The sequence below is a fragment of the Marmota monax genome, unplaced genomic scaffold (genome assembly GCF_021218885.2).
Source record: "Marmota monax isolate L192 unplaced genomic scaffold, Marmota_monax_Labrador192_F-V1.1 WCK01_AAM20220418_F8-fsc00146, whole genome shotgun sequence".
Lineage (NCBI taxonomy): Eukaryota > Metazoa > Chordata > Mammalia > Rodentia > Sciuridae > Marmota > Marmota monax.
The window spans coordinates 2,247,842-2,273,630 of record NW_026694096.1 but is presented as its reverse complement, the minus strand read 5'-3'; the positions used below and the strand labels follow the sequence as shown (position 1 = coordinate 2,273,630).

At 33.5% G+C, this 25,789-nt stretch overlaps 1 protein-coding gene across 5 annotated transcripts in view; it reads right to left on the bottom strand.

Annotated features, from left to right (window-relative positions):
• The window catches only part of Ppp1r12a (protein phosphatase 1 regulatory subunit 12A), a 145,330-nt gene that overhangs the window by 57,136 nt on the left and 62,405 nt on the right, over positions 1-25,789 (bottom strand). For all 5 annotated transcript variants that reach the window (XM_046465083.2, XM_046465085.2, XM_046465084.2 and 2 more), the window contains exons 3-5: positions 15,775-15,893; positions 6,146-6,305; positions 1,755-1,899 (exon numbers count right to left, since the gene is read on the bottom strand). In XM_046465083.2, coding sequence (XP_046321039.1) covers positions 1,755-1,899; positions 6,146-6,305; positions 15,775-15,893 — 424 coding nt within the window. The remainder of the gene's footprint in view (positions 1-1,754; positions 1,900-6,145; positions 6,306-15,774; positions 15,894-25,789) is intronic.

Here is a 25,789-nt window from a genome sequence, read left to right as displayed (position 1 = left end):
ATTACTATGTATCTCTCTTGTAGTCTTATCTGGAAGCCATAATTATTATTAAATGAAGCAATTCTCAGTATTGCATTAACAAATGGTCACTGAGAGAGGAAAAGAATGCAGACCAGAGTTCAAAGGGTAACAGGTATCCAATAATTTCTTCAGATAAATCTTAACTCTAAGGAAAAGTTCAACGTGGAAAAAGAAGAAACATGAATTATAAAGCTAAAATTGCCATCTTTTTAGTTAACTGTATCAACATTTCTTTGTCTTCTAACACTGATCACAAAACAGAAAACCATTATAACAGAAATGAGAGAAAGCAAAAAAGTTTTGATTCAAAATTCCAGATCAAATATATTTATATGTAAGTACAAATATATACTTTCAGATGAATCATTCTCAAAAAATTTTACCTTGACTCTCCTGAAGATTTTCACTACTTTCTATGATTTTCTTACCTGCACATTTCTTACATAAAATAAGTAGCAAAGTAATTTCAAGGGCTTCTTTATTGGAAACTAGGACAGGAATCCGCCTTACTAGCTCAATCTCCAATGATTTACCCATGGACAAATCTTACACATGTGGTATGTCACACTCTCTCTTTCTACTGCAGGTTCCCCATTAGAAACTGCAGTTGTCTGAGCAACCAGCACCTGCACCATTATAAACTCATTTTGTCCCATTATCCCAGATGTGAAACACCTGAAAAACTTACGATTATATAACAAGGTAAAATATAAGTATGTAATTAATATAAAATTAATTGATAATAATAATTAATATATATAAGCTCTAGATTCCCAACCTATTTTAATGCATCTGTGGCAATTTCATTCAAATATTCATAGAATTGAAGACTTGGGACCAATGGGTTAATGGACACAACAGAATTAGGTGGCTCTGTTTTGAATAAAGATGACGACATTTCATGCACCTCTGGTAAGTACTTCACTATATTACCCTATGAAAGGCAATATATAAGAAATATTTTATGAAATTATGGCTATAAGCTCACTACAGGACACATGTTTTGAACTCTCCTACTGTTGCTAAGTGATAATTATCTACCAACAAGGAGTGGGTGGAGACTAGCAAGAATACTGGTTACATTGGTAAACTGACTGATAGTATTGAAAGGGGGTAGAGTGTAAAAATCTAATCTAACAAGGAATTTGGTAACGTGAATCTTTTCATGATTTTGTGAAAAATAATTTGTATGATATTTGCTTCCTCCTTTCATCTAATTGTATGATATTAAGTAAATCATTTACCTCACTGAATCGTTTTCTCATCTGTAATATTGCATCACAATAATCTTATCTGAAATAAAATTTTATGGTTTTTACTATTCTCACTTCACTATTCATACCATTTAATCACTATAAGCAGGCTATTGAGACTACCAGCTAAAGAGAATTAGAAACATCTTTTATACATGTTCCAACTCAGTGATGGCAGAAAACATTTATAAGGAAATGCAAAATATTTTCTTAATTTATCAATTCTTAATAATTCTTAAAAATTAATGTAAGTACTCAAATGTTCTCTAAATGTATGATAATATGTTTTCCTTCTTTCTTTACAGAACAAGGCCAGAACCACCTCATTTGGGAAACTGAAACCATTAACTAATAAATCTAATGTCGGGCAAAATATTCTGCAATACAGATGGTAAAAATATGATTATATACTTTACAGTCTTACAACATTTTGAGAATAAAATTTTATTTCTATAGTTAAAATACATTTAAAAGGCCTACCACTTTGTTGACCATCTCCATATCACACAGATTGTCCACTAAAATTCGACATGCTTCTTCTTTACCCCAGTGAGCTGCAGCATGAAGAGGTGTCCAGCCATCATAATCTTTAATATTAACATCATAGCCTGCCTGTATTAAAAGTCTAAAGAGATTATAGTGAATTAGATAATCATTAAAACCTAGAAATTACAAATATGATCAAAGCTTTATACCACGAAATTTAACAAAAAATTTCAATGTGTTTCTTTTCAGAGTTCAAATTTCCTTTGCCCTCAATAAATCGACTAGGACAAATAAAAAAGTTAATTCTCAGAAACCACTCAGAAAAAGAGGACCTTGTGTTGTTGTCATAATAGTGTGGCTTTTTATTAATTCCTACCAACTCTAAGTCTTATGGTTTAATAAGACTGATTACTTCTTGTTAGTATCACTCGTAAGTGAAAATTTCACAGACAAGTCCATGATTTTTTCAATGGAAGATCAAAAACTAACAGATCAATTTGTATGTAAAACTGATTACTACCGGAATTATCTTCAGGTGTCATATGATGTTTTCTCAGGCTAAATGTGTTTTAAAAATATACTGGAATCAAACAAGCTTATATTATAAAGATAATGTTTTGCTGCCTTGTAGTTAAGGAACTTGTTTATGAAAGCTTTTATAAATCTTTATGACCTACCATGAGAAATTGTGAAGAAAAAACAACAATCTCACTCTAAGAAACAAAACAAAATAAAGTACATATTCCAAGGGACTGAGTCTATTGCAGCAGTAGAAAGCAGATATTCCAATCATCAACAAGATTAGAAAACAAATTTTAATACAATATAAAGAGTTGCATATATTATGTCAGTATTTCTCTAACTGCACATTGAATTTGACCTTTATTTCATTTAGACCCATTCACAAAGAATGGATCTATAAATTGCACATAGCACAGTCTTCCAAACACAGGAGAACATTTAATACTTCACAATTCATGAAATCTAATGTAGTGTACCCTTGCTTTACTTTCCAAAATACTGAGCGTGAGAAGGGATTCTTTTCATCTAAAAAGATTGTAGTGACAGTTAATATTACTAACTCTCCTATAAAATTCTTATATTACTGCCTGACACCTGTCTGAAGACCAACATTTAAAGCCATGCCCATTATTTTTATTAAAGAAATATCTCCACTAATATGTTATTAGAAATTTTATTAGGAGAGGCAGAAATAATACTGGAACATAAGATAATAAAAAATATCCTTATTAGGAAACACAATTAAATACCTGAATAACATAAAATTGTAAATGCTTGGGAATCTGTGTAAAGAGGGAAGTAGATGCACATTTTTTTTTCAACAAACATGATTCTCTGTATATGCCAAGTCCTACCAGGACACTTAAAAATAAAACAACAATAATAAACCATCTATATTCAAGGAACTTCTAATGGAGGACAAAAATAATGAAAAATAATAATCAGCCTTCACAGATTCTGTAACGGAGCTGCAATGGGAGTACAGAATTTAAATACTCAAAATCAAATTGAAAGGAGTTGTATGTTTGGGGGGAGAGGCAGGAAGAAAATTACATTTGAAGCAGATTTTTAAATTTTTTGTTGATTTATTTACATATAATTACTTATTCACAAAAATTTTAAAAATAAAGGGAAGTCACTCTCCTACAGCTAAACATTAACCAGTTTCCCCCACCTCCATAACAATATTATTATCATTATTATTATTTGGTACTGGGGATTGAACCCAAGGGCACTTAACCACTGAGTCATACCCCAAGCCCTTTTTTATATTTAATTAGGAACAGGGTCTCACTGAGCTGCTTAGGGTCTCGCTAAGTTGCCGAGACTGGCTTTGAACTTGCAATCCGCCTGCCTCAGCCTCTGGAGCTGTTGGGATTACAAGCATGTACCAGTATGCCAGGTTAACAATATTAATTTTTGACTATACCCTTACTGAAAGATTTCATACACAAATATAATTTTAAAAAATAAACAAATGATATGTGCTTTTATTCTTGAATTTGACATTTCATAATACTCCCTAGTGTTCTTACTATAACAACATATTAGGAGATTTCTCATTCATGTTTTAATTACTGGAGAATATTCCAGGGAAAGGATGTACCATAATTTATAAAACTATTCTCCTGTAGCTAATAGTAATAATGCTACTAGCACATACATTTCTTCCTACATGAGTATCTGTAAAAAATATTCTATCAAGAGGTAGAACTGCTGAACAAAAGAACAACTTTTAGTTGGAAGAATCTTCTCAATTGTCACTTATGCTTCCACCAGTACCCTCTCCTCTCAGTTTGCTAACATAGTATACCAAATGTTTCAATCTCTGCAATATTATAAAAATGGCAACTTATTGTAGCTGTGTTGCATGTCAATTATGAATGAAGTGTTCAGTGTTTTGTTTTTTCCCTTAATAGCCTCGAACTTAATGACCTTTCACTAAGGTCATTTTCAAATGGAATTTGAAAAAAAAAAAAAAAAGGAATTTGCCTCCAAGCTGAAGAGATGGTGAAAAATCAATGTAGACAGAAACAGCAGTAGGCATTAAGATATCATAGCAGAACTTTAAGTAGATATATGTGGCTGGCAAAATGCTTGCAATGGTGATGGTTTATTTTAGAGCAGAATAGTGGCCAGATGTTGAAAGTCTTATGTACTGAGTAGTTTAATATTTATCCTGATGCACATGAGAACCTTAACAAAGGACTTTAAGATAACTAATTAAAGCAGTCTACGAACCCATTCAAGTCAGTACTCTCATATATGTTTACAGAGACAAGAGTTTAAGAAATAATTTTTAGTAAAGATATGCAATATTCTTAATACTTTTTATTTATTTATTAAATGCTGCCAGTAACTCACTATGTTCATTTCATGACTCGCTAACGGGGTTAAAAGTTCTGAAAAGTTTTAGATTAGAAAGAAACAGGAGACAAGAAAATCAAACAAAAGATAACATTGCTATTCTAGGAGAAAGACTACATTATAGAAGTTGAATAGAGATTGAAAAGGAGGAAACTTGGGAACTGGTGACCCACTTCCATAGTTTTACTGATGAGAAGTAAAGAAGATATTGATTAACAGAAGCTCAAATGGATTAGAAGCAATACAAAGGGTAAAATAGATCTGAGGGATGGTCTTATTAGTCCTCTCACATACACATAACAAAAGTCACACACGGGGTAATTTTTTTATATAGTTGGAGCATAATTAAAAAATATATACACACAGAGCTGGGCACACTGGCACACACCTGTAATCCAGTAACTCAGGAGGCTGAGCAGGAGGATTGCAAGTTCAAGGCCAGCCTTAGCAACTTAGTGAGACTCTGTCTCAAAATGAAAAATAAAAAGCACTAGGGGATGTGGCTCAGTAGTAAAGTATCCCTGGGTTAAATCTCCAATACCAAATAAAATAAAATAAATACACACACACACACACACACACACAAAAGGGAATGGGGGAAGACAGGGAGGGAGGGAGGGAAAGGGGGGAGACAGGGAGGGAGGGAAGGGGGGGAGACAGGGAGGGCAGAAGGGGAGACAGGGAGGGCAGCAGCGGTGGGGGGAAAGATGGGGAGGGCAGGAGGGGGGAAGGGGGGGATGGGATGGGGTGGAGGAGAGACTAGAGGAGGGTTGGGTGGGGGGGAGGCGGGAAGGGTGGGGTGGGGGAGAGATAGGGGGAACAGGGAGGGCAGGGGGGGAGGGAGACAGGGAGGGCGGGAAGGAGAGACAGGGAGGGCAGGCGGGGGAGAGACTGGGAGGGCGGGGGGAGGGGGGGCAGGGGAGACGGGTGGAGGAGAGACAGGGGTTGGGGTGGAGAGAGAGAGATAAAGGAACTTTGTTACAAGGAAATTTGCCAATCAATACATAGCCCTAAGGTAGTCAAAGTTGCCCATGGCTTGATATTTAGTATTATACTATTAACATTCTGAGTCTAGTGAACCTATAGTAAAAACTTCATGTTAGATAAACTATATGTAAATAAATACTCAGCAGAAACCAAGCTCTCAATGTGATGATACATGCATAGAGCATTGTTCTTAGCCTCAGGAATTAGTCAGTTCTACACATTAGAACCTCAAAATGTGTAATAATTTATTGGCCCAGAAGGTAACACATAATGGTTGTTTGAAATGTAAATTCATTTTACGGGAAAAATGAAACTGAAAAAAAACAAAAAAACAAAGAAAAAAAGCAATCACATTCAAGGTAATTTTCTCTTTCTAACTGAAGAAAGACATTTACTTCTTTATAAGCTGCCCCAAGATAATGTTTGCTGACATTTAAAGAAAAGGAATAATGAAATAAAGAAAACAAACCAAAGCAAAACAATAAATTCTGTAAAAAAACAATACTTACTTTAAAACTTCTGTATAGCCCTTAGCGGCTGCAACATGAAGCGCTGTACCTCCAGATTTTGCATGCCGTACATCATTTATATGACCACTATTTAACCACTGCCTTGCATCTCTAAGCATTATTCGTTCTTCTTCCTTTCGAGCTGCCTCTATATCAACCCCTGATAAAACAAAAACAATTATTTTCTTATTAAAAACATAAATGCTGTTTCTACGCTAAAAAGCTAACCCAAAATATTTAAAGTTTAAAGGAAAACTAAAAATGAAAGCATATTTTTGAAAAATGGACTGCTTAAAATATATTAAATAAAGGAATACGGAAACACTGTAGATAACTTACTAGCCTTCTCTACTGATTAGTGCTTGCCCCACAATATTATTTTGGTTTTCATTTTGCTTTTTCTGATTACTCCTTCAGGTTTTAAAAGCTTAAACATTTCCTAAGATAATCTTTGGGTTTAAAAAAAAAGACAAAGTTTTTTTTTTAATTCTAAAATTTATTTATTTATTTATTTTTGAATTATTTATTTTTATGTGGTGCTGAGAAATGAACCCAGTGCCTCAAACATGCCAGGCAAGTGCGTTACCACTGAGCCCCAGCCCCAAATTCTCAAATTTATATTTCCTTTTGACCAGTTTTCTAAACCCTAGCCTAGTAGGAATGAATGTTTACTGAACACTGTAACTTGGCTTTAATTTGGAGGTCTTGTCTTCATCTAAGAATATATAAGACCTTAAACTTGTTTTCTTTAACATAGTACATTATTCATACCATTAGGATTATTTTTATAATTTTATTAAGTTATTTAGATGTTCATTCACTTAAAAGCATATATAAGCACTATGATAAAAGTGGGAAGAATACAAAACTGGATAGGACACACTAGCTCCTACCTCAAAAACTTTCACTTCTTGGGGAAAAAAAATAATTAGTAAAGGTAAGTCTGAAATTCCTAAGTGATATGCTTTTGTTGATCTCATGTTGTTTTATGGTTTCAACTGCTGGATATCTAATAAATAATACACCACAATTGTATTTACAATTTGTCTTATAAAACTATGAGCTTACAAAAGTATGGATACTATCTTTATATCCTGTAAATCCACTATTTGGGCAGAAGAACTGAAACAAAATAAAGGGTCAGTAAATGTTAATTAAGTGAACAATGAATAAAAAATAAGTAACACAAAACTTTTTAATCTTCTCAGCTAATCTATCTCCCATAATCCATATCCATATATCCAACTATCTGGTAAGGATTTTTTCCATCCATCTATCCATTTCTCCAATACATACTGAGTATCTACTACATGGGAAATACTTTATTAGGTGTTTGACCATAGAAGTGTACTTGTTATATGGCAAGATATGCCTATGAATGAAAATAAGGGTTAAAAAATAGTAATTAGAAGGGGCTATTATTTTATATAAACTGAATGGTGTCTTTGATCAGATGATATTAAAATAAGAGAGAGGTGGGTGTCAACCACTCTGTTATTTGGAAGAACATTTTAGGCAGAGGCAAGAAAGTACCAGTAGCCTCTGAGGTGGGAGCCTGCTTAGAATGTTCCTCGTATACAGAAGGTGGCCAGGGAACCTATGGAATAGTGAGGACATGAACAAAGTGATACAATCTTGAGTTAATTTAGGATGATCACTTATGCTGGATAGTTAAGATATAAAACTGAGATATCAATTTGGAGGCCACTGAAACAATCTAAGCAAATGATAAAGGTAACTTGAACTGCAGTGAAGTAGTGAAGACAAGTGAATTGGTTAGATTCTGAATTCTTCAAGGCATAACAAAAGAATTTGTTGTTGGATATAGACATTAATTTGTATATAGGAGAAAGAGAGAAGTAGAGGATCAATCAGGTATTTGGCCCATGCAACTGGAAAAACTAAAATTTCAAATTTCATAAATGTGAAGGTTGAGATGTCTAATTGAAATCTAGTCAGAGAAATTAAGTAGTCAGTTGGATATCTGAGCCTGGAGAACAGAACAAGATACTAAAAGAATAATATATTAAGATGATATACTATGAGCTTAAACGCTAAGCTAAAATCTTAATTTGATTTTCCTAACTACTCTGCTTACTGCTTATATTTCTTATACTAGGTACCACTATTTACCCAGCAACCTGAGGGTCTTTTGAATGCCTCCCTTTATCTTATTCCCAATCTCCATTTAGTTACAAGATTTTGAGTTGCCATCTTCTAGACTATGTTCTAGATGGCTCCTGTCACTATATCTCTGTTCACATCTCACACCTCACACCTTAATCTCACAAACCTTTACTCAGCTTCAGTGGTTCCCAATTCATTCCCCTCACTGCTGCCAGATGGAAAAAAACAAAATACTTCTCTACATAAAGTTTCACAATGGCTGCTTACCACTTATGAGACATAGCTCAAATGTAGCAGAAAAACTTGGTCTTAATGATGTGATCTTAATGCATTTTTAACTTCATTTCTAGTCGTCGTCTTCTTATACCACTCCATTTTCTAACAATCCAGATCTCCACACAGGTTAGTAAGTACAACCTCTGTGCTACTGGGTAAGCTATTATCCTTTACCTGACTCACAGCCTTACTTTTGCTTGCTTAGCACATTACCAAGCTTTTTCAAGACAACTAAACTTGTTCAATACTTAATTGAAGCTCAACTTTTAAAAAGTATACAACAATTCAAAAATAATTTTAAAACCCCAAGGTTATACAATTATGGGAAAAGCCTCTTCAAACTAGAGACTGAATTTCTCACTACCACATCTGAAAGAAACTTACAATAAGACTTTCCAGTCGTCTTTACAATAGACTTACAAACAGTCAACTATATAAACTATACATAAATAATGACTACAACCTATTTTAACTTTTGTAAAAAAGTTACCACTATTATAATAGTTATTTTACCTATCAAAAATTTCTTATCAGAAGATAATCAGTATACTTAAGATGCTGTCTAATGTTAACCATACTGTAAAGCTATAATTACAATACACTAATAACAATATTTTTAGCAAATGATTTCTTACTCTTTATTCTTTTGCTATCTTTTAAAACATTACCTCTTTATTATTTTATCTCTATTATCTTCACAATCTTAAACACTGTGACTTACATTTGCTATTTTACGTTTCCTCTACTTGAAATTAAAAAATACCTACTTCTATATTCATCTAACTTTATGCTATCTTTATCTAATTACAAAGAAATCACTTCTTTTGGCCACAAATCATGAGAGAGACAGACAGACACTATGTATATATGTGTATCTCTGTGTAATCATAAAAGTATATATATAAAACAATTCAAGTTTAAAGCTAAATTATATATAAAGGGATATTCTACATGTTGAAGAAAATTAGAAAAGTCCTTCACTTTGTTCGTCCAAAAAATGTTTTAAAAACACGATTGGGTGTGATGGCACATTCTTGTAATTTGAAGCTCAGGAGGCTGAGGCAGGAGGATCACAAGTTCAAAGCCAGCCTCAGAACTTTGTGAACTTAGTGAGACTCTATCTCAAAATTAAAAAAAAAAAAAAAAAAGGTTTAGGGATGTGGCTCAGTAGGTAAGTGTCCCTGGGTTCAATTCCTGGTACCATAAAACAAAACAAAACAACAAAAAACAAAAACAAAACAAACAACAACAACAAAAAAAAAAAAAAAGAAAAGAAAAAGATGATTGAAAAACAGACCTGCTCATTTCATCAAAAACTTAAAACCATTACTTCTTTGGATATTGGTATGATGTGTTTGAATCTCTTGACAAGCTATATTATCTTGAGCAAGACACAATCTGTGCTATGCTTTGGTTTCTTCACTTGTAAGATGGGGGTAATATCTGTACCTACCCTATTAAGTTGTTCTAAAAAATTAACCTATGTAAAGTGTTTAGATCAGGAGTAAACACTAATATGTTGATTATTTTTTAAAATAACTTTATTTTATTTAGTTAGTTTTATGTGGTGCTGAGGATTGAACCCAGTGCCTCACAGTGCTAGGTAAGCTCTCTACCACTGAGCTATAACCCCAGCACAGGTGTGATTATTATTACTAGTTTTAAAATTCTATGATTCTTCTCTTGTCTTGCTTTATGGTTTAATAGAGAAAACATTTATACATTTAACTGGTCCTTGATTCACCAACTATAACTGCAGCAAGGATTTAAAAAACAAAAATAATGAAGGGAAACTATAATAAAGTGATTAGACTAACAACTGTCAGTATTAGTTAAAAGCACTGAGTATTACATTGAAATGTAGCCAAATCTCTTAGATAATAGAAATAAAATTAAACTGGAATTTGTTCAGTTAAGAATCAAAAATGGATTTTGACCCTAGCTAAATAAGGAAAATCATATTAAAATATAAATCAAAAATACTTTTGGCTTCTATTCAGTCTTTACTAGTTTCAAAGGCAATATTCTTAATCATAACTAGTTACTGATCATACATACTATAATACAGTCAAAAGAATGATTAAAGAACTTAAAAATATAAATCTGATATTATATATCTATTAGCAAGGTAATCTGAAGAGGTATTTACTATGCTTTTTATAATTATTAAAATCTATTAGAGATTCCCTTATATGTTTTTTTAATAACTATTATACTATATAAATTCATGCATTCTCATTATGTATAAAGTGAACATCATGAAGTGTTTTCTAGGAGACATTCTTAATAAAACGCAGTGTTTTAAAGTGGGGCAGAGTGTGGGCTCAATATATCTGTTACACTGGGACAGAACTATATAACTCTCGCTTTCTAACTAACCTGTGTGACCTCAGGCAAATTACTAGGCCTCAAATTTCTCACCTACAAAATGGAGGTAATAGTATAAATCTAATAGAACTGTTGTGAAGATAACATTTGACAATGCATGAAAAGCCTTTTTGATCAATGCCTGCACATAGAAGGATTTACTCTGGCTTTTCATTCCTAGCATCACCTCACCTACTAGTTCTCAAAATTTCCCTTCATCTACTGTTCTAGATTTACATTTCTCATCTTGATATCTTCTATGTTCCAATAATGCACCGAAAGCTGTCATCCCGATGTCCTTTAGCTACTGAAAAGGAAATATGTCTATATGTCTTCAAACTCATATTCCCCCTAGTTCTGTTTCTGCCTTATTCCATTCTCCCACATTAACTCATCTAATCCATACTTCTTTGACTGCAAACATCAGTGAGATGGTCTTAATTCCTCCTTCAACTTTACATTCATTTCTTCTTCACACTGTTCTAATTTTCCACAGTTCCTAAAGACAGTTCTACTCTTTTCCATCTCAAATGCACTAGGTTTTGGCTCTTATCTTTCACTGACAAACTGAAGAGCTTTCTTCAAGGAATATGCACCACCATGTATCTCACATTCTATTGCATCCTTCAAATTGCCATCTGCTTTTATTATTGAAAACTAAATCCAATCAGATTAATTTCCTCATGAAAGATCTTTGCTTCACCTATCCCAACGTCTACAAATGTCCGTCACCATCTGGTTCCAGCCTGTCTTTTTAGGCCTCACCTTCTATTAATCCCATCCCAACTTTCTGTCTCCATTCCAGTTATAATGAATTCTTTACATATGCTATATATCCAATGCGCCTGACATACCTTTTCTGTCCAACAGCTTTTTTCTTTGCCAAGCAAACTCTCTCCAAATATCATCACTCTGAACCTGTCCTAACTATTGCAATTAGTCATAGCTTTTTCTGTTCTCGTACATGTTCCTATATATTTTACCATATACCACACACTGTATTTTCAATCTCTCTAAATATCTGCCAGTTCCACTAGACTGTGAAATCCTTAAGAACAAAAACGGTCTTATTATTTTCCTTTGTTGTTAATACCTAGCACTTAGAACATTTGCTAGCACAATTAATCAACACTGAATGAATCAGTTATGTACAAGGAAACCAAAGGCAAGAAGTTTTTAGTACAACTTCATGCCATTTGTAATTCACAACAAATGTTAACTATATCAGACAAACAGCAGCATAAAAAGATTTACCATTGTTTGAATTATTATTGTTTGCAAGAAAATTATTGGCTTTCTGTGCATTAATTTTGGCTTCTATTATGTTGATAGGGCAAGATAGGCAGACTGAGTTATTCTTTCTAGGTTGTTATACTTTATACCTCTCTCTTCTTTCAGTTTCCATTCTAGAAAATACCTTGACTTGGAAATGTTCCTAGAATATGGCTCTTAAAAGCTCTTCTGTGTGCTTATCTAGTCTCCAGTTTATAACAGTTGTCTAAAGTACACTGTTTTTCCTGGGCTAGATACCTTCAATCAGTTTTTATAATGCCCCAGTTCTACTTTAGCTATTTAAATATTTTCTAAGTTTTAGTGTCTAAGTTTTTTTTCCCCCAACAAACCAGTTGACATTTTAAAATTTTCCCAATCCAAGGAATTAAAATGTCTTTTTAAAGGGATTTGCCTAATTTCTATTCTTTTCAAATCTTTAGCATTTATTTCCTGATAAACCATACTTTGGTAGGAGCCAACCCTCTCAAGGCAGATCCCATATTCTTTCTTATTAGGTCTTATTAGTCCTAATAAGTAAAGCTTATTTACATAAGTAAAGCTTATCTACATTAGTAAAGCTCAGTTTTGATAATACTAAATATATTGGAATGCAATGGAAATCACACACTGTAATTTTATATGTACACATAGATTTAAAAAAATTTTAAAGATAGCCAGGAGCAGTGGCACACACCTGTAATCCCAGTGGCTCAGGAGGCTGAGGCAAGAGAATTGCAAGTTCAAAGCCAGCCTCAGCAAAAGCGAGGCAACTAAGCAACTCAGTGAGACCCTGTCACCAAATACAATACAAAATAGGGCTAGGGATGTGGCCTAGTGGTCAAGTGCCCCAGAGTTCAATCCCCGGTGTAAAACTAATTTTTATTAAGATAAAATTGATCATCTTAACCATTTTTTGGCTTGTACTTTGTTTTTTTGAGATATAGTTGCCAATGAAGGTTCACAATTTGGAAAGTTTTGACATATACTTATGAAACCATCATTACAATCAAGCTAAAAAACAAAAAAGTTTATCCCCCATAGTTTCTTTATTTCCCTTTTAATTCCCCTCCTGCCATTCCTTGTCCCACTCATTCCCAGGCAAATCACTGTCACTCTAGGTTAGCTGGCAATTTCAAGAATATTATAACATGTAATCGTACAGGATATACTCATTTTATTTGGCTTCTTTCCCTAAGCATATTTATTTTGAGATTTGACCATGTTGTAGGAACTGTTTATCTTTTAAAAATAAATATCTTAATAGCCTCTTTTCTATCCAAAATAAAATTCATAGATAAAATTAACAATATGTACATAATTTTACAAATCATAGCTCTTACAAAGGATAAATACAAATCATCAATGATATGATAACAAGTGTTTCATCATGTAAGTGCACATAAAGGACACTCTGGCAACCATAATACAGAAGTTAGATGTTTTCATCATTTTACAATGAGTATCTTAAAATTTAAGAGAAATTATATATTCAAACTGCGTATTACTGACAATTTTTCATTTGCAATGTTTCTCATACACACAAAACCTAACTAATAATGGTTTGACTTGTGATTTTTCAACTTTATAATGGAACAAAAGGATGTGAATTAGAAGAAATCCTACTTTGAATTTTGATCATTTCCTGATCTAGGGGTATGTGATAAGACATTTTCTAACAATGCTAGGTAGTAGAAGTAAGCCACACATTTCCCAGTCAGTCACAAAGAACACATGGGTCATTTTAACCAATTTAAGTGTACAGTCCAAAATTGTTAAGTACATTCACACAGTTGTGCAAGAAATCTCTGGAACTCTCTTCATCTTGCAAAGCTGAAACTCTGCATCCATTAAACAACTCTCCACTGACTTCTCCTACCAGCCCCTGGCAACCATCATTCTACTTTCTACAAATTTAACTATTCTAGGTACTGCATATGGGTGTATTCATACAGTATTTACCTTTCTGTAACTGGCTTAGTATAATGTTGTCAAGGTTCATTCACACTGTAACATGTTGGAATTTCCCCTCCTTCTTAAGGCTAATTAGTATTTCATTGAATGAAATGTGTATGTATATATACATTTTGTTTACGTACTTCTCTGTCAATGGCTTACTATCACTACTACCTTTGAGCTATTGTAAATCATACTACTATAAGCACGGGTGTACGAATATCTCTTCAAGAACTTGCTTTTGCTGGGCGCAATGGCTCACGCCTGTAATCCCAGCAGCTCGGGAGGCTGAGGCAGAAGGATTGCAAGTTCAAAGCCAGCCTCAGCAAAAAAGCGAGTGAGACCTTGTCTCTAAATAAAATACAAAATAGGGCTGGGGATGTGGCTCAGTGGTCGAGTACCCCTGAGTTTGATCCCAAGTCCCCCTCCCCTGCAAAAAAAGAACTTGCTTTTAACTCTTTTAGATATATACCCAGAAGAGGAGTTGCTGTATAATATATGTATTAAATACACACATGTGCATGTGTGTACATTATACAAGTCAATGGTTTTTAGTAAATCTTCAGAATTGTACAATCATCACTTATAATTTTAGAATACTTATCACTCACAAAATAAAATGCACCACTAGTAATCATTCTCCGCCTATAAAGAGACATCTACCAAATTTATATCTTAATCTTGTACTTCACTTCAAACACACATATTCAACTGCTTGAATACCTACTAGGCAATCAAACTTAACATGTATTAAATGATTAACTCCAGATCTTTCCCTAAAACATACTCTTCTGACGATCTTCACAACTCAAATAGAAACTTTACCCATTCAACTGCTCAGACTAAAAATGTTGTATTTTCTTACACACCCTATATTCTCTTGGCCAAACCTTCAAAAAATATACCCATAATTCAATCTTTTCTCATCACTTAATATACAACCTCTCAAGTCTAAATCTACCTTATCTTGCCTGAATTATCCCAAATATTTCCTATTTGACTTTTCACCTTGCCTTCCTACAGTCTATTCCCAAGACAACAGCCAGGGATACTTTGTAAAAAGTAAATGAGATCACATTAGTACTTTGCCCACAAAGTCCTCCAAATGACTCACAAGACCATATGTGATATTGCCTCCTACTTACTTTGCTCTGCCTTCTCCATTCATGCTAGTTAGTGTACTTGCTGCTTCTCTGAATATAACAGTATCACCTCATTTTATACTTGTTACTTCATCTGTCCGGAATATTCTGCCAAGATCCAAAGGATTCACTCAGATCTCAACTTAAATGCCCCTTCTTGACCATGGCATTTAAATTTACAATGTGTCACACCCATTCTGCACACTTTCTTTTCCCTCTGTCTGCTCTAATTTGTTCTTGAATTCCTCTATTTCCATATAATTTTATGCCTTCTTGCTGCTTTTGATACTTCTTTCAATTTTAAAAAATATTAAAAAGAAAACTAAGAATCGAATATTCATTTTTTTAAACAGAATCATACAGTAAATGTTGTTTGGTAAGCTGATGATATGATCATCCTTAATGTCAACAAACACTTTTATAGGAAAAACACAGCATCTATTCGTTCTGAACAGTTTTAAGAATCTTTTTTCCTGTTGTTTTTAATATTACCTTGCCGATTAACTTCATTTTGAAGTAGTTCTTCCATTGCTTCCTCCTCTGCAATATCTAAAGGTGTATCTCCTTCACTGTTGACAGCACCAACATGTGCTCCCTGACCAATCAAAAACCTGTAAAATCAAAGCAAAACTAGTTAAGCAAAAACACTGAAAAAAAATGAAATGTATCAAATGAAGAAAGTTCATCCATCAGAGAATCAGTAGAAAGCAGGGATTAAAAAATATATTGATTATTTAAATTTTAAGATAACTACCACAGAATGTTTTTTTTTTTAATTTGGATTTCTTAAATTTCCTATAACATACTCACTCCCGTACTAGTATAAAAATGTTAATTTTTAATAATAATTAGAAAATCTTACATAGGATCATACTGTTTCCACTGAGACTTTTTACCATCTCTATAGGTACTGGTTTCCTGAAATCTACACTCCCAGTTTCATTCCCATAAGCAAAGGTTCTTTTTTTTTTTTTTTTTTTTTTTTTTTTTTATTTATTTATTTATTTATTTTAATTCTCGGCGGACACAACATCTTTGTTTGTATGTGGTGCTGAGGATCGAACCCGGGCCGCACGCATGCCAGGCGAGCGCGCTACCGCTTGAGCCACATCCCCAGCCCCAAGCAAAGGTTCTTAACCGGTGTCCATAAGTAGAATTCAGAAAGTTCATTTAAAAATCCAGTTTATCAGGATAAAACTAAATATTGTTTCTGCTCATCCTTATTCTGAAGTTCAGAGTAGTTATTAGACCTAGTAGTTATCATAGTGTGTTACTGAAGCAGCAGATACATAACTACACCACAAGCATTGTTTTTCTAGCATTTTGATAAATGAATTCCAGTATAATTGGTTTCAACTGTACTTTGTATTTTATTTTATGCAACACACAATTCTAAGAAAGTACCCACAAGATTCCTCAAACTTTCCAAAAGTTATTAATCCCTTTCACTGAGTCAAGTACACATCTTCCAGAGTCATTAAGCTTTGTTTATATAAATTCCAAACCTAGAACTACTTATGGATCTAAATTGGACCAGGATTTTGGTATCTCTGATTTTTTTCTCCCACATATAAAGAATGGGTCTTTTCTTGATATCCCTAACTAATTTTTTTTTTAAACCAACTATATAATCTCAATAGTTAAAACAAAAAACAAATAACAGGGCTGGGGTTGTGGCTCAGTGGTAGAGCACTCGCCTAGCATGTGCAAGGCCCTAGGTTAGATCCTTAGCACCACATAAAAATCAATTAAAGATATTGTGTCCAACTATAAAAAAAGTAATAATAAATATTTAAAAAAATTTTTTTAAATAACAATCATAAGTCCACTGAGAGAGAATTGGTGGGGGAGAGGGAACTCCTTTTTGTTTCTCTTTCTACTACCATGTTCAATCCCCAGATATAAACCCTATCAACAATATAATAAAAGTCTTTCTGGTTCCTTTACTATGGAAATATGTGTGCAAAACACACATGGTAATTTCTATACAACAAAAAAATTAATGAGATTACTCTAAATGAACCAAAATGCAAGACTTTCCTCTTTATAGCTGAAAAATATTCTGCAGTATGGTTGAACACACTTTCACTTAATACTATCCTCTTAAAAAACATGCTCTTAAATGGACACTTGACAGTATAAGTCTATAAAAATGTTCAAGACAGTAGAGATGACATTAATTTCTATTTCCCAATCACACACAAGGCTGAAAATACTGGGTATATTTACTGGCGTCTGTATTTCTCCTTTTGTAAACTGCTTCTTTACATTTTTTGCCTGTGTTTCTAATGTTTTCACTAATTTAACAAATATTTAGAGTGTTCAGTATTTTACATGCCAGGAATACAATAGTAAGCAAAAAACAAACGTGGACTTTCTTCTCAAAAAGCTAAAAAGTCTAATAAGAGAGTTAATGACATAAGTAAATGTAAAGTTGTAACAAATACTATGAAAAAGAATTATGTGACATCTGGGAATATGTATAGGTATCTGAAATGCTTAGGAATAAAAGTGTTTCCTGGCTTTCATATTTTAGAATATTTGCATATAGATAATGAGATATCTCAGGATGGGACACAAGTCTAAACGAAAAATTCATTCATGTTTCATATACACCTTAACTTATACCAACAGCCTGAAGGTAATTTTATATGATATTTTTATTGTGTCTGCATTTTGACTGTGATCTGTCACATGAAGTCAGGTATGGAATTTTCCACCTGTGGCATCATGTCAGAGCTCAAAAAGTTTCAGATTTTGGAGCATTCTGGATTTTGGATTTTCAGGTTAAAAATGCTCAACCTGTATGTAACAGGAAAAATTGATTTAGTGAACTCAGGAAAGGCTTATCTGACGAATGTGTAGGTATTGATAAAAAACAGAACAGAGGAACATATGCTCTAGATAAGAAAGAACAAAAAGCACCAAAGCTCTGTGACATGAAGTGTATGCATTTCGGGACCCAGGTTATCTTCCTGAGAGTAAGTGAAGGAACAGATCAATGTCTCTGTTTATTGTACATATACATGCACAACACAGAGAGAAAGAGAAGAATGAAAGAATATACACCATATTGTTAACAGTGATAAGTTATCTCTACAAGGCAGGTTGAAAAGATTTGTATCATTTCTGATACAACAAAGTTGAAAAGATTTGTATCATTTCTGATACAACAAAGTGTTGATAAGGGAAAATTATATTTCATTTTCTGTAATAAACTTATTCTGTAAATGTGAATCAGTCTACAAAAACAGTTACCACATCATTTTGTAACCTCACATTTTTACACTTAATATATTGTAAACAATTTTATGATCTACACAGGACGTCTACTGACCCAGGCTATACTTAAATTGGGGCAAAATTTTGTTTTCACGGTTTTAAAAAATATAAAAGCAAAACAGAACATTTTCTTAAGTAATACAAATAAATGAGTCTGAAGTAGGAAAATAAGATTTAAGTGGAATAAGAAACTGTGCTATGATTCAAGATAATATGTAATTATTACACTAGGCAAAATTCCAATCAAACAATTAAGAATATTTAAAAATTTTTTTCTGATTAGATATTAAAAATCATCCAAAAGTCATAAAGACTGAGAATAAAAGGAATACCTCAGAGTAGCTGCAGTGTTTGAAGCAGAGGAAACTATATGAAGCACAGTTTCAAGGAAATATCAGGTCCAAGCAATGGCAAATTCCAAATTTATTGCAAACTGGAAGACGTTAAGAGAAACTAAAAAGAGTGAATTTCTAAAACCGCTGGCAAGAAACACGGCTGGGAACACTTCCTGAGCCAAAAGCACTGGTATGTATGCATTCCTGCATGCATGCATGCATACAATTCAAAAACTCTCCTACAACTATTATTTACAAATTTAAGTATTAAAAAAAAGACATATCAGGCTGGGGATGTGGTTCAAGCAGTAGTGCGCTCGCCTGGCATGTGTGTGGCGCTGGGTTCAATCCTCAGCACCACATAAAAATAAAGATGTTGTGTCCACCGAAAACTAAAAAAGTAAATAAATATTAAAAATTCTCTCTCTCTCTTAAAAAAAAATGAAGGCTGGGGTTGTGGCTCAGTGGTAGAGCGCTCGCCTAGCATATGCAAGGCCCTGGGTTTGATCCTCAGCACCACATATAAATAGAGGTATTGTGTGTAACTACAACTAAAAACTAAATAAATATTTAAAAAAAAAATGAAACACCATGGCATTAATTCTCATCTACCATGACTAATCTCCAAAATCCATTCTACGGTTGGTTACATAAAAAAAGCAGAAACCTTTATACCCTGCAGGTTTTGAATTTAGCTCCCACCTCTGAGACCTGATACTTGTGTGACAACCATTAACTTAAACATTTGAACACAAATTTATAAAAATTCTAGGACTATGTGAATTTAAATGCGGTAAGGTTATAATTAAAATAAAGCAATGTTTAAAATAATGGGAGATTATTAGTTTATGCAAATAGACTACGTAGAATACTAGAAATTCACTCTGAGGGACCCTAAACATCCTGAAAAGAGATGACCGGATTTCTTTCAGAACAACAAAAACTGGGGAAATAGAAGCAGTCTGTGTTGACTGCTAGTTAGGAAAAATGTGAGATAGTTATTTTAAGGAAACAACAACAGTTGCAAAAAAAAACAGACTTTGCAAAGGAGCCTCAAACTGAAAAGTCAGAAAGAAGACTGAGCTGTTATCAGAATGACAACTCTACTGAGTGCTTTAGGGTAAAGAAAATCAGAGTTGTATTTTCCTAACAATGGTGACTAGCTCCTTAAACAATACAAAGGAGGTCATCACAGGAAATGCCAACAAATATAGGATAAAATTCTTAACTGAAAAAATGAAAAGCTAGTAAACTGCAAGACTGAGACTTTTATACTAATTGGGCAACTCTGATTTTATAAATAATTTTGGATCAACAAATATGTCTCAAAATTAGGACATGAACCAAATGAAATTTTTTACAAAACTATTTAAATATTTGAATAATCTAACAAAGGATATAAGTTGTTAGCAAAGCTACTGGATGCAACTTGGATGTGGTACACTGAATTTAGAAGAAATAGTATTTATTATCTTCTGAATTTTGTCAAAAACTAAACCACAGAAGGAATTATTTAAGAAAAGTACTTCATTTAAAAAATGATATTTTAATATAAACTCTGCTTTGCAGCTGGGTGGTAAAATGCCTAGTATATGTGAGGCCCTGGGTTTGATCCCTAGCACCAATGAAAAGGAAAAAAAGGCAGGGGGAGGGGAGGATAATGAAAACAGTGAATAGAGAAAGAAATTTCAGAATTGAAACCTATAATTTGTTCTCTTATTTACTGTAGGAAAACTAGTATCAAGTTATTTTAACTTTTTAAGAATCAGAACATTAGTAAAATAGCACTATATTTGTTTCTTGAAAATCCAAATGAATTATTCAAAGCCACCCTAGGAGAAGGAATTTTGAAACCTAAGCACCATGAACTTATCAAAGATGGGTTAAGAGAACACTTACACTATTATCTTCAGAAATAAATGCTATTTTCTTTGCAAATCTCCAGGCAACAAAAATAAAAAAATAAATGTAAATAATCTTGTGTCTTTAATGTGAATGCTCTTTCCCATTTCATTTTGGGTTTTCTATACCACAGTGTAAAACAGGACTGATTAAACAATTTGTCCCTGAAATCAAACTTCCTGCAGATCAAATTAAAATTTTATTTTTGAGAAAAGCCAGAAGTCTGGGCTTCCCAAATGGTCTTCCTCCACTGACACTGCAGGTGGAAAAAGGGCTTATTAAGAGGATGCAACCCTGACTCTGTACCTGACCTAATTTGACACCATTGCAATAAAGGCACTAAGGCACTTCATTACAGCCTGGTGAGCATTTTTGTTGCACTTAGTGGAAAGAGTGGGGGAAAGAGCATATCTATTCTATCTTCTTGGAAGCAAAAACGCTCTTTGTCACATTTTTGGTTGTTAAGAAACTGAACCATTTATAACATTCAATTTTAACCTGTTTTAGATATTCCAATTTAAGGAACTCTGGATTGTGCAGAGGGAGTGAGTGGAGGGGAGGCAGGGTGTGGATGGGAAGAAGGGTGGAATGAGACAGACATTATTACCCTACATACATGTATGATTACACTATCGGTGTAATTCTGCACCATATTCAGTCAGAGGAAGGAAAGAGAAGCTGTGCTCCATTTGTGTACAACGTGCCAAAAGACATTCTATTGTCATGATAACTAATTAGAACACATTTTTTTTAAAAAGTGTGGTAGAATTACTATTTTTGAACATAAATAATGTTATTAGTCTAATCTCCTGATTTCTTGCAAATACTCCGCTCAATTTCTGATATCTTAAAATCATGGTTCCACAATTACACCATGATTAATTACATCAATACCAAAGACCAAGCTAACACTTCTGAAAGAAAGTAGTTAATTTGTTGAACTGGATACCTAGATTGTTATTCATAAAAACTTTAGAAAGTGAGGAAGTATTTAAATTCTTTTCACAGAGCAGTATTCAAGATTCTGTCTTCAGCATTTTCCATTTCCCTCAATTCCTTCCCAGAGCAGAAGATATAACTTCTCTGTTCACCTACTAACTTTTGAAAAATGCATATCTGTTAAAAATCACTTAGATGTAACACCATCCTACCTTATTACTGAAGTTTTCAATCCTCAGAGGCAAAAACCCTACTCATCCTTTAATAATCCGAATATGAACATTTCCTCCACATCTTAATATTACTGAAATACTCTAAAATCAATGATGTCTTACAATCAACACTGGCCAGACATGACATGACTGTCATTACCATCCACATATATCATTCACAATTATTCATAGTGTTTTCACCTGGGGTACCCAAGTTCAAGGCCAGCTGGACAACTTATCAAGACCATCTCAAAACAAAAAATAAAAAAGGTTTAGGGTGGAGCTCAGTGGTAGAGTACCCCAGGTCAATTCCCAGTAAGAAAGAAAGAAAGGAAGGAAGGAAGGAAGGAAGGAAGGAAGGAAGGAAGGAAGATTGGAATCATGTTTGTTAGACTTAACTGCTATTTAAAATGTCTTCCTAGGTTTTGTTTGAATACTTCTTGTTGACATTTTCTGTTACAATCCAGAAAGCACCAAAAATCAAACCTTGCAGAATATATCAGTGACTTAGAAGAAAACCCCAAAATAATAATGGAATATTGCATCAACAACACTCTAAAACAGAATAATACTTTATGGAAAAAAAAACCCTATGAGATAAAAATTAAAACTGCCTAAAATTTAATTTTTAACATTTAAAACTGGTAATTGACACACTGTGTTACAATAGACACACCTTCGATTTGATGAAATTCATTTTGTACTTGCGGCGGGGGGTACCAGGGATTGAATCCAGGAACACTTAATCACTGAGCAACATCCCCAGCACTTTTTTTATATTTTATTTTGAGGCAGGGTATGACCAAGTTGAGGTTGGCTTTGAATCTTCGATCCTTCTGCTTTAGCCTCCCAAAGCGCTGGTATTACAGGTATGCACCACTGCACCTGGCAGTGTGTACTTTTTTAAATACATCCAAAAATACTTCTGGCTTCCTATTACATCTTTCCCACTATTATCAGAAATTCAACAATTTAAATCTACTTTCAAGTACATTGCTTTCTCTTCTGCTTTCCCAAATACTGCTCTTTAGATCCCTTAATAAAGTAGTTTGCCACGCATGCTGGTGTGCCTATAATCCCAGTGGCTTGGGAGGCTAAGGCAGGAGGATTGAGAGTTCAAAGCCAGCCTCAGCAACAGCAAGGTACTAAGCAACTCAGTGAGACCCTGTCTCTAAATAAAATACAAAAAAAAAAGGGGGCTGGGGATGTGGCTCAGTGGTTGAGTGCCCCTGAATTCAATCCTTCGTACCAAAAAAAAAAAAAAAAAAAGAGGAAAAATTAATTTAACAGCATCATTTTCCTAATTACAAAGGATAAAAAAGGGAGGCAAGCATACTATAGAGGCTAAGAATGCAGACTTGAAAAATTAGACTACTTTGGTTCAAATCCTAACATTGCCACTTAATGAGTAAAATTTCTTTCTATGACTCAGTTTTCTCACCCATAAAGTAACAATTATTAATATAAGTCTATCACCCCTCATCCAAACCCAAATTTTAAAACTTTTCATATTTCAAAAAAATAATACTATGGATTATGTTACACCATCACCAGATGTTGAGGCAGCACTTCATAACTAAACACACCAATATTTCCATAAAATATAAATTTACAATTTTATAGGACAAATAAAGACTACAAATAGCCTCACACCACTTCTGGTCATGATTATTTGTTGGCCACTGAATCTATGCCAAACGTACTTGTGATTTATTTTTTAAATATTCAGAGTTTTAGAAGTTTGGAATTGTGTATAGGAACTGTAGGGTAGTATCAAGTACATGTTCATATGAACGTTAGAATGACTAAAACAGTTAGAGAACTGGAAAAAAAAAAAGCACACAGTAAGCACATTATCATCATCACCACCACCTCTGATTTTTCTGTTTGCCTTAATACCTTAAATTCAGTGAATCACTCCAAGCTTTCTTAATTTTATTCTTCAAACTTCTTTATGATCTCCACTTCTAATCTCACTGACATTGCTTTAGTTCTCTTGTCCCACTTTTCTAAGGAGAGTTTCCAAAAAAACAGACTCAAAGTCATCACTTCCTTAAAAATGAATTACCAGGGCTGGGGTTGTGAAGCACTGGGTTCTATCCTCAGCACCACATAAAAAAAAATAAATAAATAAAATAAAGGTATTGTGTCCATCTACAATTAATAAAAATAAAATTTAAAAAAAAGAATTACCACTGAAAGAAATTTAGCATGGCATGAAACTCCCTGCATGCTCTATCTGCTACTCTATATTCCATGAATGCTTCCTCCCTGAAAAAACTAAGCCCCCAAAGAAGCCCTTTTATTCAATGCAATCTGGATCAGTTTTTGCTTGGTTAACCAAAAATCTGATTAAAATAGGGAATCATAAAACATAATACATGTATGTAAATAATATTTACTTCAACATAAAAGATATAATGTATGATAGTTTACCCATCCTTAAGTGAAGGGCAGACCTTTTCTTTGGATAATGTCTCTACTGACTATAAATTCATGTTGCCTTTCTTACATAAACCATATCCATGAAACCTTATCTAAAACTTCAAAGCATCTCTAAAGTGAAGCATAAACTTGAAGTTAACAAGCAATCTGAATAGGCAGACAATCTTTCTAGATTTTTTTTCTTTCAATCTTTTAAGTTGTCTCAACCACATATAGTTAAACAGCAATTATACTTTCAGTCTTTCCAAACTATGCAACTTGGTTATCATAGCAAAAGTGTTTTTTTTTTTTTTTTTGGTATGTTTCATTAGTTTGGGGTTACCCAGTTAAATTATATGTTATCAGGCTTTAAAAAGATGAATGCTTTTGGCAGGTTTGCAACTCTACTAATGGATGAAGAAGTGAGTGCTATTACTAGAAGTAATCTATTTGCTGCAGAGTTATCAGTTAATTGGTGTTACCCCCACTCCCCGCAAAAGCAGCAAATATTAGTTCATATAGTGAAGGCCAGTCAAAGGGCTTTGTCACATATTATTCATCAATAACACGACTTTCCTCAGGCAGTTAGCTCCCAACTCCTAGAGGCAAAAACTGCTCATCATAGATAATGTTGCTCCCTTTACTCTCTTTTTAAATGCCCTAAACAAAACTAATCACTTAGTGTTCGTCATATATCTGCTAGTCTACTTATTCTCTCAAGTATCAATTTAAATATGGCAAATGACTACTTCATTTTCCTCTGATCCTCTTATCTAGGTAAGTTTTCCCTAAAAATCAAAAAATAAGTTGATAGTTCTTTGCTAAATAATTCAGAGAAACCAAAAGTATGTATTTTCACTAAAAATTGGTGACCAAAAATTACTGAACAATTACTGTTAATTCAACTAACATTCACTCTATAGATATGTGCCATGTACTGTAACAACTGTCTTAGCACAATATCTCATATAACAATAATCTTATGAAGAACAAGTATTAATATACTAATGAAGAAACAAAGGCTCGAGAAGCTAGTAATCTGCCCAAAGTTAACAGTAATCCCTTTACAAAGCTGTCTCATTCCTGAATCTTAGCTCTTAACCACTATATTACAATGTTTCATGCAGGATTATACTTCCTTTCAAATTTCGAATGTGAAAGGCATCAAAAAGATTACTGAATTTCAGATGGAGGAATCGGCAGGTGCAAAGACCATGAGATGCCTCAGCAAGGGACCAGTGTGGAGGCAGATGTGAACTTAGAGAAAAGAACAAAGAGCAAGAAAGTCAGGTGACTAAGAGAAAACCATACCCTGTAGGTCTTCGAACTCTGGTTTTTACCCTGAACACAGTATAAAACCATTGAAAAGCTTTGAATAAAAATGTGTGTCTTCTATTTTATTAGAATATGATA